This window comes from Nerophis lumbriciformis, linkage group LG26 (genome assembly GCF_033978685.3).
Source record: "Nerophis lumbriciformis linkage group LG26, RoL_Nlum_v2.1, whole genome shotgun sequence".
NCBI classification, from domain to species: domain Eukaryota; kingdom Metazoa; phylum Chordata; class Actinopteri; order Syngnathiformes; family Syngnathidae; genus Nerophis; species Nerophis lumbriciformis.
Genome location: NC_084573.2, coordinates 10,547,326 through 10,563,410, shown reverse-complemented (window position 1 = coordinate 10,563,410; position 16,085 = coordinate 10,547,326). Strand labels below are relative to the sequence as shown.

At 37.4% G+C, this 16,085-nt stretch overlaps 1 protein-coding gene across 1 annotated transcript in view; it reads left to right on the top strand.

Moving 5' to 3' along the window:
* mcm3 (minichromosome maintenance complex component 3) overlaps positions 1-16,085 on the top strand; it is a 43,601-nt gene that overhangs the window by 15,334 nt on the left and 12,182 nt on the right. Inside the window, exons 8-14 of the mRNA XM_061987405.2 lie at positions 2,009-2,140; positions 2,213-2,421; positions 2,488-2,662; positions 8,874-9,000; positions 13,153-13,303; positions 15,363-15,503; positions 15,832-15,938. Coding sequence (XP_061843389.1) covers positions 2,009-2,140; positions 2,213-2,421; positions 2,488-2,662; positions 8,874-9,000; positions 13,153-13,303; positions 15,363-15,503; positions 15,832-15,938 — 1,042 coding nt within the window. The remainder of the gene's footprint in view (positions 1-2,008; positions 2,141-2,212; positions 2,422-2,487; positions 2,663-8,873; positions 9,001-13,152; positions 13,304-15,362; positions 15,504-15,831; positions 15,939-16,085) is intronic.

Here is a 16,085-nt window from a genome sequence, read left to right as displayed (position 1 = left end):
AATGTCATTCAAGGATAAAATTGACATAAAATATTCTGTCAGGTTCAAACACTGATGACATCTATTAAACAGGACAAGAAGCAAGGAATCAAACAGAGGCAGATTTAAATTTTGCTCAACCTGTAACTTCTTACAGTGTCACCCACGCTCTGGCCAAAGATTGTACGCCACCTCTTTTTATTTGGACTTTCCCTGCTTACATAACATCTGTTTCTAAAGGGATGGGGAGTATGTAAACAGTCATTGTTTTCGGTTACATTAACACAAAAGAAAAAGATGGCTTGGCCTGGTCCTGGCTTCATCTTGGGCAAGTCTTGGATCACAACAGATAACCCCCATCCCGTCTCCTCCCGTCGTACACAATGGAATTTTCCAAGCCTTTGCTTGGTGCAACAAAAACAGCCTCTTGTCTGTTCATTGGGAACTCAGAGAACGGAAAGTTTTTTGATAATTTACATACAATTTTTCTGACATATTCTACGTTAAAATATTTTTTGGGGAAAATGTTGCATATTTTGTGTTTTTGCTATTTAAAAACATTTTCTATGACAAAAAGGCCATAAAACAAACATAACATAAAAAGATACTAAAAATGTATAATAGACAGATCTGAAGTTAATCTAGAGAATTAAGCATTAAAAGTAAAACAAAATGTATGGCCTATTTAAAACTTTTATGACTGGGACCCTTTTGGATCCCCAAGGATTTTAGTGGGATTAAACAAATAATTTAAAATCAATGTTATGAATTATTGACCTATTCAAGGCTCCAATCACTTCACAGAAAATATTCCTCTTGGAAATAATTTTTTTAGGTAAATGTTGCATATTTTGTGTTTTTGCTATTTATTAAAAAAAAAAAAGTATTTTCTATGACAAAAAGGGCGTAAAATGAAGAAACAAAAAAACTTGGGTAATAATAAAACCTTATAATCGACAGAACTATGGGAGACCGGGCTTTCTGCTCCGCCGCTCCCAGTCTGTGGAATGCTCTCCCTGACCACCTGAGGGCACCACAGACTGTGGATGCTTTTAAAAAAGGCTTAAAAACCCTTCTTTTAAAAAAAGCCTTTTTATAGATGTATGCATACTAGTTCTAGCTATTAGGCTGTTCTAGTTTTTATTTTTTTTTATTTTTTTATTATCTTTTTATTATTATTTTTTTCAATACATTGTAGCACTTTGAGGTTGTTTGCTTAAAGTAAAGTTGTTTTTTTACAAATAAAATTTATTATTATTATTATTATCTGAAGTTGATGTAGAGAACTAAACATTAAAAGTAGAAAAAAATACATGTACCGGTATGGACTATTTAACTGTTGAGTGGGACCCTTTTGGATCCCTAGGAATTTTTGTGGAATTAAAAAAAAAAAATAAACAAAACTGTCATTGCTCAAAAAATATTGAATCATAATTAATGTCATGAATTGATGACCTATTTAGGCTCCAATTACCTCACATAATATACTCTCCTTGGAAATATTTTTTGGGACAAATATTGCATTTTTGCTATTGAAAAAAGGGCATAAAACAAACCAACACAAAACACGAGTACCGTAATAAAAACGTATAATCGACAGATCTGAAGTTCATCTAAATAAGGTTTTTAACACGTTTATGAGTGGTACTCTTTTGGATCTTTTAGAATTTTAGTGGGATTAAAAAAAAAACCTCATTGTTAAAAAAATTTAAGAATTATTGACCATTTTAAGGCTTCTATTACTTCACGTCAAACATTCTACTTTTATGGTGTTTTTGCCATAAACAGGGTTTTCTTTAAACAAAGAGCATTTTAAAAACTACAGATTTGAAGTTTATCTATAGAGTTAAACATAGAAAAAAAGGTAATGGGACTTTTTTTTTTTTTTTTAATTTATAACTGAGCTCCTTCTCGGTCCCTGGTAACAAACTTGAAAGGAGCCTTAAATTAAATAAAAAATTAAAAAAAATAAAAAATGAAATTTTTTGATTTTTTTTTTTTCTAAATCTTTGTTTTTTTTCTTATCCAGGTGATCCCTCGGTCGCCAAGTCCCAGCTTCTACGTTACGTCCTCCACACGGCGCCCAGAGCCATCCCCACCACCGGGCGCGGCTCCTCCGGCGTGGGTCTGACCGCCGCCGTCACTACCGACCAGGAGACGGGTACGACGACGATGCCACCGACGGGCCACGAGCGCCTCTTTCCTCGCATATTCACCAATGTGTTTTTCCCAGGGGAGCGTCGTCTGGAGGCGGGCGCCATGGTGCTGGCCGACCGCGGCGTGGTGTGCATCGATGAGTTCGACAAGATGTCCGACATGGACCGCACCGCCATCCACGAGGTCATGGAGCAGGGTCGCGTCACCATCGCCAAGGCCGGCATCCATGCCCGCCTGAACGCCCGCTGCTCCGTTCTGGCGGCCGCCAATCCCGTCTACGGCAGGGTGAGTGGCGGGGAGGAGCCGTCTTGACGCGGACGCCACTGAGCACGCTCCTTGTTGTCCCCGCAGTACGACCAGTACAAAACCCCCATGGAGAACATCGGGCTGCAGGACTCCCTGCTGTCCCGTTTCGACCTGCTCTTCATCGTCCTGGATCAGATGGACGCCGAGCAGGACCGCGAGATCTCCGATCACGTCCTCAGGATGCATCGCTACCGGGACCCCCGCCAGCAGGAGGGCGCAGGTACTGCAGCTGCTCCTCCGTACTAAACCAAATTAGAAAAGCAATTCATTCAAATGACAAAGTTTTGCTTTTATTTAATGAAAAAGTCGTTTGGAATGAGACAAACAATGCACAGGATGCATGAACTTACACCGCATTTTAACTTGATGCAAAGTTGGAATAAGTATATGTTGCGCTTTATATAAAATATTTATGTAAAAAAACAAACAAAAGGGCTTCCTCAGGGAGGCAAAATGTCTGTCTTTGATTAAAAAGGCAAAAATGTAACATTGCACATTGTATACAAATAAAAACTAAATTCCAATATTGACATTAATAAAATGCAAGCTTAAATCTATCTTTTTTTTTTAATAAGACTGTTATGTAAAAAAAAAAAAAAAGTAGCATTGCACACTGTATGCGAATAAATACAACAGTCCAATATTTGACATTAATAAAGTGCAAACTTAAATCTATCTTTTTTTTAATAAGACTTATGTAAACACAAATGTAATATTGCTTATTGTACGCAAATAAAAAAATACATTCCAATATTGACATTAATAAAGTGCACACTTAAATCTATCTTTTTTTTAATAAGACATTTATGTAAAGACAAATGTAACATTGCACATTGTATGCAAATACAACAGTCCAATATTTGAGATTAATAAAGTGCATCTTCTGTCTTGGATAGAAAGACAAAAATGCTACATTGTATGCAAATAAAAAATAAATTCCAATATTGACATTAATAAAGTGCACACTTAAATCTATCTTTCTTTGAATAAGACAGTTATGTAAAAAATGTAACATTGCACATTGTATGCAAATTAATACAACAGTCCAATATTTGAGATTAATAAAGTGCATCTTCTGTTTTTGATAGAAAGACAAAAATGCTACATTGCACATTGTATGCGAAATAAAAAAATGCATTCCAATATTGACATTAATAAAGTGCAAGCTTAAATCTATCTTTTTTTTTTTAATAAGACTGTTATGTAAAAAAAAATGTAGCATTGCACACTGTATGCGAATAAATACAACAGTCCAATATTTGAGATTAATAAAGTGCATCTTCTGTCTTGGATAGAAAGACACAAATGCTACATTGCACATTGTATGCAAAATAAAAAATACATTCCAATATTGACATTAATAAAGTGCAAACTTAAATCTATCTTTTTTTTTTAACAAGACAAACAACAGTCCAATATTTGAAATTCGTGAAGGGCATCTTCTGCCTGGAATGAAACTATTATATAAACAAAAATGTTACATTGCACATTATATGCAAATAAATGCAACAGTCCAATATTTGAAATGAATAAAGTGCATCTTCTGTCGTGAATAAAACAATTGTATAAACAAAAATGTAACATTGCACATAGTATGCAAATAAAAAAATACATTCCAATATTGACATTGATAAAGTGCAAACTTAAATCTATCTTTTTTTTAATAAGACAGTTATGTAAAGTAAAATGTAACATTGCACACTGTATGCAAATAAAAAATACATTCCAATATTGACATTAATAAAGTGCAAACTTAAATCTATCTTTCTTTGAATAAGACAGTTATGTAAACACAAATGTAAGATTGCACATTGTATGCAAATAAATACAACAGTCCAATATTTGAGATGAATAAAGTGCATCTTCTGTTGTGAATGAAACAATTATATAAACAAAAATGTAACATAGCACATTGTATGCAAATAAATACAACAGGCCAATATTTGAGATTAATAAAGTGCATCTTCTGTCGTGAATAAAACAGTTCTATAAACGAAAATGTTAGAGCACATTGTATGAAAATCAAAAAATACATTCCAATATTGACATTAATAAAGTGTAAACTTAAATATATTTTTAAGACAGTTATGTAAACAAAAATGTAACGTTGCACATTGTATGCAAAGAAATACAACAGTCCAATATTTGAGATTAATAAAGTGCACCTTCTGTCTTGGATAGAAAGACAAAAATGCTACATTGCACATTGTGTGCAAATAAAAAAATATTTCCAATATTGACATTAATAAAATGCAAACTTAAATCTATTTTTTTTTAATAAGACTTATGTAAACACAAATGTAACATTGCACATTGTATGCAAATAAATACAACAGTCCAATATTTGAGATTAATAAAGTGCATCTTCTGTTGTGAATGAAACAATTATATAAACAACAATGTTACTTAGCACATTGTATGCAAATAAATACAACAGGCCAATATTTGAGATTAATAAAGTGCATCTTCTGTTGTGAATGAAACAATTATATAAACAACAATGTTACTTAGCACATTGTATGCAAATAAATACAACAGGCCAATATTTGAGATGAATAAAGTGCATCTTCTGTCGTGAATAAAACAATTCTATAAACAAATATGTTAGAGCACATTGTATGAAAATCAAAAAATACATTCCAATATTGATATTAATAAAGTGCAAACTTAAATATATTTTTAAGACAGTTATGTAAACAAAAATGTAACATTGCACATTATATGCAAATAAATACAATGGATGGATGGATGGAAGTGCATCTTCTGTCTTGAATAAAACAATTGTATAAACAAAAATGTTATGTAGCACATTGTATGCAAATAAAAAAAATACATTCCAATATTGACATTAATAAAGTGCAAACTTAAATACCGTATTTTCCGCACCATAAGGCGCCCTGGGTTATAAGCCGCGCCTTCATTGAACGGCATATTTCAAAACTTTGTCCACCTATAAGCCGCCCCGTGTTGTAAGCCGCATCTAACTGCGCTAAAGGAATGTAAAAAAAAACAGTCAAATAGGTCAGTCAAACTTTAATAATATATTAAAACCAGCGTGATGTGGGCGCGCACGGAGTCGTATATCAACATGGACGAAGCTGCGTGAAAAAAGCCACCCGGCCTCTTCGCGTAAACTTAAACTTACCTTAACCACTCGCTCATCTTTTCTTCATCCATCCCTTCGAGTTAGCTTTTATGATGACGCCGGCTGGAAAGGTCTCTTTTGGCAAGGTCTTCCTTTTGAATATCACCATGGGTGGAAGTTTCTGGCCATTAGCATGGCAAGCTAGAACCACAGTGAAGGATGACTTCTCATTCCCTGTGGTGCGAATATTCACCGTACGTGCTCCCGTTGTATCCACAGTGCGGTTCACAGGAATATCAGTTGCTGTGAAATAGTAATCCGTGTGCGGATGAAGAGATTGCGTCTTTTCATGAACCGGATCCCTGTCGTTTAGTAGGAGCCATTTTGTGGTCTTTACAGATGTAAACACACAAAGGAAATGAAACGTACGTAATATCCGCGCGCTTTTTCTTCTTCTACGCGGGCGGGTGGTTGCTTACAGTAGAAGAAGAAGCGCTTCCTGTTCTATGGGGGCGGGTGCTTACCTTGGCGGTTGCTTGCGTAGAAGAAGCGCTTCCTGTTCTACCGGGAAAAAAGATGGCGGCTGTTTACCGTAGTTACGAGACCGAAACTTTATGAAAATGAATCTTAATATTTATCCATATATAAAGCGCACCGGGTTATAAGGCGCACTGTCAGCTTTTGAGAAAATTTGTGGTTTTTAGGTGCGCCTTATAGTGCGGAAAATACGGTATATATATTTTTTTCAATAATACAGTTATGTAAACAAAAATGTAACATTGCACACTGTATGCAAATACAAAAATACATTCCAATATTGACATTAATAAAGTGCAAACTTAAATATATTTTTAAGACAGTCATGTAAACAAAAATGCAACATTGCACACTGTATGCAAATAAATACAACAGTCCAATATTTGAGATTGATAAAGTGCATCTTCTGTCATGAATAAAACAATTGTATAAACAAAAATGTTACATTGCACATTATATGCAAATACAAAAATACATTCCAATATTGACATTAATAAAGTGCAAACTTTAATATATTTTTAAGACAGTCATGTAAACAAAAATGCAACATTGCACACTATGCAAATAAATACAACAGTCCAATATTTGAGATTAATAAAGTGCATCTTCTGTCTTGGATAGAAAGACAAAAAGGCTCAATTGCACGTTGTATGCAAATAATACCTTCCAATATTGACATTAATAAAGTGCAAACTTACAACTATCATTTTTTTAATAAGACAGTTATGTACCGTATTTTCCGCACCATTAGCCGCACCTAAAAACCACAAATTTACTCAAAAGCTGACAGTGCGGCTTTTAACCCGGTGCGCTTTATATATGGATAAATATTAAGATTCATTTTCATAAAGTTTCGTTCTCGCAACTTCGGTAAACAGCCGCCATCTTTTTTCCCGGTAGAGCAGGAAGCGCTTCTTCTTCTACGCAAGCAACCGCCAAGGTAAGCACCCGCCCCCATAGAACAGGAAGCGCTTCTTCTTGTACTGTAAGCAACCACCCGCCCCCGGAAGAAGAAGAAGCGCGCGGTGCATGCTGGGATATGTGACGTTTCATTTCCATTTGTGTGTTTATGTAAAGACCCCAAAATGGCTCCTATTAAGTGTGTTGTCTGTCTAATTATAAATAATGCAGACGAGGCGTGTTAACTGAGTTCTCAACGTTTACTCACAGCGTGCTCATAACCACATTCTAACTGCCAGCATACAACGCTTCTCAGGGCTACCGCGCATGCTCGTAACTATCGTTGCATGCTGGGTAGTGTAGTTGTTATATTTGCTAGCTCATAACAGCACATTAAGAGACACGCTTACGCGCTTAATTCAATACTCGCCGTCATTCCGGGTGGATTGACAAAAGACCTCCAGCCGCTAGATATTGGTGTCAACAGGGCATTCGAAGCTAGACTGCTAACTGCGTGGGAACAATGGATGACAGAAGGCGAACACACCTTCACTAAGACAGGGAGGCAGCGCCAGACGACGCCAACATCTGCCAGTGGATCGTAAATGCCTGGGCAGATATTTCGGTCACAACTGTGGTCCGAGCTTTCCGGAAGGCAGGATTCACAGAACTGCTGGATAACAGTGACACTGACTCCGATGACTTCGACGAGACGGAACCGGCCATTTTGGATCTCACATTTGCCCAACTTTTCACTTCGGACACCGAAGACGAAGGATTTACGAATGAAGAATAACTTCAGAAAGTGAGCGCTATGTTTATTTTGTGTGTTGTGACATTAACGTTCGAGCAACATTATGTTGCTATTGCTCTGCACTATTTTGAATTTTACTATGTTTGTGATTGCACATTTGCGTACATTTTGGGAGTGAACAGAGTTGTTAGAACGCTGGTTTTTAATATATTATTAAAGTTTGACTGACCTATCTGACTGTTTTTTTGACATTCCCTTTAGCGCAGCGTAGGCGCGGCTTATAGTCCGGGGCGGCTTATTGGTGGACAAAGTTATGAAATATGCCATTCATTGAAGGTGCGGCTAATAATCCGGTGCGCCTTATAGTGCGGAAAATACGGTAAACAAAAATGTAATATTGCACACTGTATGCAAATAAATACAACAATCCAATATTTGAGATTAGTGAAGTGCGTCTTCTGTCTTGAATAAAACAATTATATAAACAAAAATGTTACATTGCACTTTATATGCAAATAAATACAACAGTCCAATATTTGAGATGAATAAAGTGCATTTTCTGTCGTGAATAAAACACTTATGTAAAACAAAATGTAATCTTGCACATTGTATGCAAATAATACATTCCAACATTGAGATGAATAAAGTGCAAATTAATTTTTTTTGTCTTGAATAAAACATGTGAACCAAAATAAAGCATTACACATTGTATGGAAATAATACAATCCAACATTTAATTAAAGTGCAAGTGTAAATTGTCTGTTTTGAATAAAACAATTATAAAATAGTTAACAAAAATGTAACACTGAACATGGCGTGTAAATATACGATACAATCTAAAATTGAGATGAACAAATTGCAAACTTGCAGTTTTTTGTTTACTTGTTTTATTCCAAACAGAATATTTACCAGTATGTAAATGGGTACGCACTGTGCTCGTCTCCTGTCCTAAATGTACTTCAATAAAACTCATCTGCTTTTTAATGGAACTGTCAACAACACTTTTCCTTTCTTTGGTACAAATGTGGCGCTCTTCTCTGCGTCGGCATTAGCCGCGTTATTTTTGCAACAAACAATTGCTCCAATGGCGCGTGGTCAGGACCAATAACGTGCTGGTGGTCTAATACGCATGTGTCTTCCCAACGATGGTTTCAGCCATGGCTTTTGGCGGTTCTGTCGACGTTCTCGCGACGGACGACCCGGACGTGGCGGCTCAAGAGGTGGAAGAGCTGCAAGTCTACGAGAAGCACAACAACCTTCTGCACGGGATCAGGAAAAAGAAGTACGTAACCAACAAGTGACGGCGGTAGAAATGTTATGGATATAAAAGTGTCCGCTGAAGAAAAAAGTCTCAAAATATATACATATGCATATACAGCCTGTGCTTTATTTTGGGCCTGCTGCTTGGCAAGAACCCATTCACATGCTTGTGAGTATAGACATCTTATAAGTAGACGCAGCATTGGCTGCTGTGACGCGAGAAATTGGGCCGCCATCTTGAAGTGGTGATGAGGAGCCGGTTGACAGGTAGAAAACAAAGATGGGGTTCAGCGTTTTCCTGCTCAACTAAGCGGATTGTTGGAAATAGGAATCGGGGGATTACTTTTCACAAGTAAGATTTAACATTAACGAAAACCTATGGTGGCATCATGCCTTCAGTGTGCATACTGCACTGCAAAAAGTCAGTGTTCAAAAACAAGAAAAAAAAATACAAAAATGAGGGGTATTTTATTTGAACTAAGCAAAATAATCTGCCAATAGAACAAGAAAATTTGGCTTGTTAAGACTTTCCAAAACAAGTATAATTAAAGCTGCAAGCAGCGATGGACGGGACCGACTTTGACGGCACATAAAATCCAAACCGGAGCAGTAATTAAAACTCTTTGGTCAACTTTTAATCAGAAGGGTTCAATCTCTCTCCTGTGCTAGTTTGAAGCCGACACGACAAACGCGCTCAGAGGAGATAATGTTTGAAAAAAGGTGACCGGTTTTTACAAAACGTTTGTTTTGAAGGGGGAATTGCAAACTTCCTGTTGATTTTTGCTGGGGGTTGTCAATATATGAAATGTAGGTCTAAGTGAAACCTACATAGAGGTTTTTGTTTCATGTCTCTAAGACATTCCTACTGGAAGTTACAGGCAGTTTTGTCTGAGTTTTCTTCCTATGACCAGTTGTGTCTGTGTTTTCTTCCTAGGGGGCGCTACAGCGCAATTTAGAGTTTTTTTTTATTTTTTATTTTTTATTAGATCGCAGTTCTTGCCAGTCCTGATGTGTGTGTCCAGATTGGTGAGTTTTGAAGCATGTTAAGGGGGTCAAATTACAGCTCAAAGACGCAAAAGTGACCGTTTTTACCGTATTTTCCGCACTATAAGGCGCACCTAAAAACCACAAACTTTCTCAAAAGCTGACAGTGCGCCTTATAACCCGGTGCGCTTTATATATGGATAAATATTAAGATTCATTTTCATAAAGTTTCGGTCTCGCAACTTTGGTAAACAGCCGCCATCTTTTTTCCCCGTAGAAGAAGCGCGCGGTGCATGCTGGGATATGTGACGTTTCATTTCCATTTGTGTGTTTATGTAAAGACCCCAAAATGGCTCCTATTAAGTGTGTTGTCTGTCTAATTATAAATAATGCAGACGAGGCGTGTTAACTGCGTTCTCAACGTTTACTCACAGCGTGCTCATAACCACATTCTAACTCCCAGCATACAACAACGCTTCTCAGGGCTACCGCGCATGCTCGTCACTATCGTTGCATGCTGGGTAGTGTAGTTGTTATATTTGCTAGCTCATAACATCACATTAAGAGACACGCTTACGCGCTTAATTCAATACTCGCCGTCATTCCGGGTGGATTGACAAAAGACCTCCAGCCGCTAGATATTGGTGTCAACAGGGCATTTCGAAGCTAGACTGCTAACTGCGTGGGAACAGTGGATGACAGAAGGCGAACACACGTGACGTTCACCAAGACAGGGAGGCAGGGAGACAGCGCCAGACGACATTTTGGATCCCACATTCGCCCAACTTTTCAATTCGGACAACGAAGGAGAATAATTCGAGGGATTTATGAATGAAGAATAATTTCAGAAAGTGAGCGTTATGTTTATTTTGTGTGTTGTGACATTAACGTTCGAGCAACATTATGTTGCTATTGCTCTGCACTATTTTGAATTTTACTATGTTTGTGATTGCACATTTGCGTACATTTTGGGAGTGAACAGAGTTGTTAGAACGCTGGTTTTTAATATATTATTAAAGTTTGACTGACCTATCTGACTGTTTTTTTTGACATTCCTTTAGCGCAGTTAGATGCGGCTTACAACACCGGGCGGCTTATAGGTGGACAAAGTTTTGAAATATGCCGTTCATTGAAGGCGCGGCTTTTAACCCAGGGCGCCTTATGGTGCGGAAAATACGGTACTAGAATTTAGTTTTGAAGGGGGAATTGCCAACTTCTTGTTGATTTTTGCTGAAGGATGTCAATGTATGAAATCTAGGTCTAAGTCAGACCTACATAGAGGTTTTCGTTTCATGTCTCTACGAGTTTTGTCTGTTTTTTTTCCTAGGAGGTGCTAGAGCGCAATTTTGAGTTTTGGGTTTTTTTTTTTTTATTAAATGGCAATTTTCGCCAGTCCTGATGCGTGTGTCAAATATAGTGAGTTTTGAAGCATGTTAAGGGGGTCAAATTACAGCTCAAAGAGGCGGCGGAATAATAATAATAATAAAACGCACGAAATACAATAGGGTCCTCTGTCCCAAAGGGAATTAGCTAACCTCAATGAATCCAAAAGTAGCTTAAAATAAGTATATTCTCACGAATAACAAGTGCACTTTTCTTGGTAGAAAAAAAAGAGACCTTTTTGCTCAATATGTTGAAAAATATTCTTAAATGAAGTAACTGCTAGTGCCATTATCTTGACATAATGATATGCGCTCGGCATTACATTCCTTGAAACCCGCAAACTTATACTAAAAACTTATTTATTGTTCTTAATGGAAAGGCAACAAGGCAACCGCTTGTTACTCTCGGGGTCTACTAGCCGCTCAGTTTCTAACCTTTTTGACCTCGGGGCCCACTTAAATATTAATACTGAATTAGTAATCCGTTGAATTCTATTCAATAATCTACTTGGTTAACAGGGTGAACCTTGTCAAAAGATATGAAAGTATGTGTGATCACAACCATTATTATCAAGGCTTAGGTCAGACTGATTACAGAAGTAAATACCGTATTTTTCGGAGTATAAGTCGCACCGGAGTATAAGTCGCACCTGCCGAAAATGCATAATAAAGAAGGAAAAAAACGTATATAAGTCACACTGGCCAAACTATGAAAAAAACTGCGACTTATAGTCCGAAAAATACGGTACTCATCAAATATACTGCAAAAGAAGGGACTCATAAAAACTAAAGGAACATTTTTCTTATATACATGATGAATTCATTTTAACTACCGTATTTTCCACACTATAAGGCGCACCGGATTATAAGGCGCACCTTCAATGAATGGCCTATTTTAAAACTTTGTTCATATATAAGGCGCACCGCATTATAAGGCGCATAGAATAGATGCTACAGTAGAGTCTGGGGTTACGTTAGGCATCCCGTAGTTGCGAGACCTGTTGTGGCTCAATATTGGTCCATATATAAGGCGCACCGGATTATAAGGCGCACTGTCAGCTTTAGAGAAAATTTGAGGTTTTTAGGTGCGCCTTATAGTGCGGAAAATACGGTAAATTAATAATTAAGAAATAATATACACTGTTTCTTAGCTAAACTGTCAATTTAAGTGAGTTATATTTATATAGCGCTTTTCTCTAGTGACTCAAAGCGCTTCACGTAGTGAAACCCAATATCTAAGTTACGTTTAAACCAGTGTGAGTGGCACTGGGAGCAGGTGGGTAAAGTGCCTTGCCCAAGGACACAACGGCAGTGACTAGGTTGGCAGAAGCGGGGATCGAACCTGGAACCCTCAAGTTGCTGGCACGGCCACTCTACCAACCGAGCCACGCCGCCCCAATTACAGCTTCATTACTTTAGTCATCATTTTTTGCGCCGAAGAAACTTCGGACTTGAGCTGTTCAAAGATTCACGGCCTAAGGAATTGGCATAGCTATCGTTTTCAACTTGTCCAAACGTTTACAGAAGATTTTAATCGGACAAAATAGACATCAAATGTATTTCTACTTGCATTTATTTGAATATTGATGCTAACTTTGTACTACTCTGCTGCTGCTCTGCACTCTGTGCTGACTCACCAGCATGTTGCTGGAACTTAAAAACAAACAAAGTATATTTTTGTGCAACGGGACTGGGATCAGATATGTGACCTGGAAGATAAAAATCGTAAAAAAAAAGTAAAAAAATATGCGGCCTGCCACAAGTACATGAATGCAAAGTGCTGATTGATGAGTGACCCAACATTTCAGGGAGAAGATGGTGAGCAAGGAGTTCATGAGGAAGTACATCCACATTGCCAAGGGAGTGACGCCCGTGTTGACGGAGGAGGCGGCCAATCACATCGCAGAAGAATATTCCAGGCTCAGGAGTCAGGAGCAGCTTGGTGCTGACATCGCCCGGGTCAGCATAACTATAAACATGCATAAACACAAATATGTTTTTATATATATATATATATATATATATATATATATATATATATATATATATATAAAACCAGTGAAGTTGGCATGTTGTGTAAATGGTAACTAAAAACAGAATACAATGATTTGCAAATCCTTTTCAACTTATATTCAATTAAATAGACTGCAAAGACACGATATTTTAATGTGTGAACTGAGAAACTTTCTGGGTGTTGTTGATAAATGGCTTTGCATAGAGTTTTAACTAGCACTTACAAATGTAGCGACCAACTGTAGTTACCAACAGTGGTTTTCTGAAGTGTTCCCAAGCCCATGTGGTGATATCCTTTACACACTGATGTCACTTTTTGATGAGGTACCGCCTGAGGGGTCGAAGGTCACGGGCATTGCCGGTTAACGTGCAGTGATTTCTCCAGATTCTCTGAACCTTTTGATGATATTACGGACCGTAGATGGTGAAATCCCTAAATTCTTTGCAATAGCTGGTTGAGAAAGGTTTTTCTTAAACTGTTCAACAATTTGCTCACGCATTTGTTGACAAAGGTGACCCTCGCCCCATCCTTGTTTGTGAATGACTGAGCATTTCATGGAATCTACTTTTATACCCAATCATGGCACCCACCTGTTCCCAATTTGCCTGTTCACCTGTGGGTTGTTCCAAATAAGTGTTTGATGAGCATTCCTCAACTTTATCAATATTTATTGCCACCTTTCCCAACTTCTTTGTCACGTGTTGCTGGCATCAAATTCTAAAGTTAATGATTATTTGCAAAACAAATTTTTTTATCAGTTTGAACATCAAATATGTTGTCTTTGTAGCATATTCAACTGAATATGGGTTGAAAATGATTTGCAAATCATTGTATTCCGTTTGTATTTACATCTAACACAATTTCCCAACTTATATGGAAACGGGGTTTGTATACAGTATATATGTATGTATGTACTGTATGTATATATATATATATATATATATATATATATATATATACATACACACAAAAACCAGTGAAGTTGGCACGTTGTGTAAATCATAAATAAAAACAGAATACAATGATTTGCAAATCCTTTCCAACCTATATTCAATTGAATAGACTGTAAAGACAAGATATTTTAATGTGTGAACTGAGAAACTTTCTGGGTGTTGTTGATAAATGGCTTTGCATAGAGTTGTAACTAGCACTTACAAATGTAGCGACGAACTGTAGTTATTGACAGTGGTTTTCTGAAGTGTTCCCCGAGCCCATGTGGTGATATCCTTTACACACTGATGTCACTTTTTGATGCGGTACCGCCTGAGGGGTCGAAGGTCACGAGCATTGCCGCTTACATGGAGGGATTTCTGCAGATTCTCTGAACCTTTTGATGATATTACGGACCGCAGATGGTGAAGTCTTTAAATTCCTTGCAATAGCTCGTTGAGAAATGTTCTTAAACTGTTCGACAATTTGCCCTCGCCCCGTCCTTGTTTGTGAATGACTGAGCATTTCATGGAAGCTGCTGTTATACCCAATCATGGCGCCCACTTGTTCCCAATTAGCCTGTTCACTTGTGTTATGTTCCAAATAAGTAACTTTCTCAGTCTTTTTTGCCACTTGTGCCAGCTTTTGTGAAACATGTTGCAGGCATCAACTTCCAAATGAGCTAATATTTGCAAAATATAACAAAAATGTTTCCAGTTTGAACGTTAAGTATCACATCAGTGTGTAAAGGATATCACCACATGGGCTCAGGAACACTCCAGAAAACCACTGTCAGTAACTACAGTTTGTCGCTACATTTGTAAGTGCTAGTTAAAACTCTATGCAAAGCTATTTATCAACAACACCCAGAAAGTTTCTCAGTTCAAACATTAAGTATCTTGTCTTTACAGTCTATTCAATTGAATATAGGTTGAAAAGGATTTGCAAGTCATTGTATTCTGTTTTTATTTACCATTTACACAACGTGCCAACTTCACTGGTTTTGATTTTGAGAGAACTTTTTAGGTGCTGAGTCAGCATACAATGACATTGTTCTCCCGTGTTGACTTGCAGACGTCGCCAGTGACGGCGCGTACGTTAGAGACCCTGATCCGCTTGTCCACAGCGCACGCCAAAGCCCGCATGAGCAAAGCTGTAGAACTGCAGGACTCTGAAGTGGCCGTGGAGCTGGTACAGTTTGCATACTTCAAGAAGGTACGTGATAAATATAGTAGTATTATAAACGTGGTACAGTTTGTGTACTTTAAGAAGGTACGTGATAAATATAGTAGTATTATAAACGTGGTACAGTTTGTGTACTTCAAGAAGGTACGTGATAAATATAGTAGTATTATAAACGTGGTACAGTTTGCCTACTTCAAGAAGGTATGTCATAAATATTGTAGTATTATAAACGTGGTACAGTTTGCGTACTTCAAGAAGGTATGTGATGAATATAGTAGTATTATAAACGTGGTACAGTTTGTGTACTTCAAGAAGGTACGTCATAAATATAGTAGTATCATAAACGTGTACCTTGCAGGTTCTGGAGAAAGAAAAGAAACGTTCTAGAAAGGACGAAGATTCTGCCTCTGACGACGAAGACCAAGAAGCGACTACACAGCAGTCGCAATCATCTCACAGGAAAAGGTACACATACTCTACTACATACTACTATTCTACTACATACTGTACATGCACACTACTACTTTACTACATACTGTACATACACACTACTACTACTACTACACCATACTGTACATGCACATTACTACTTTACTACATACTGTACATGCA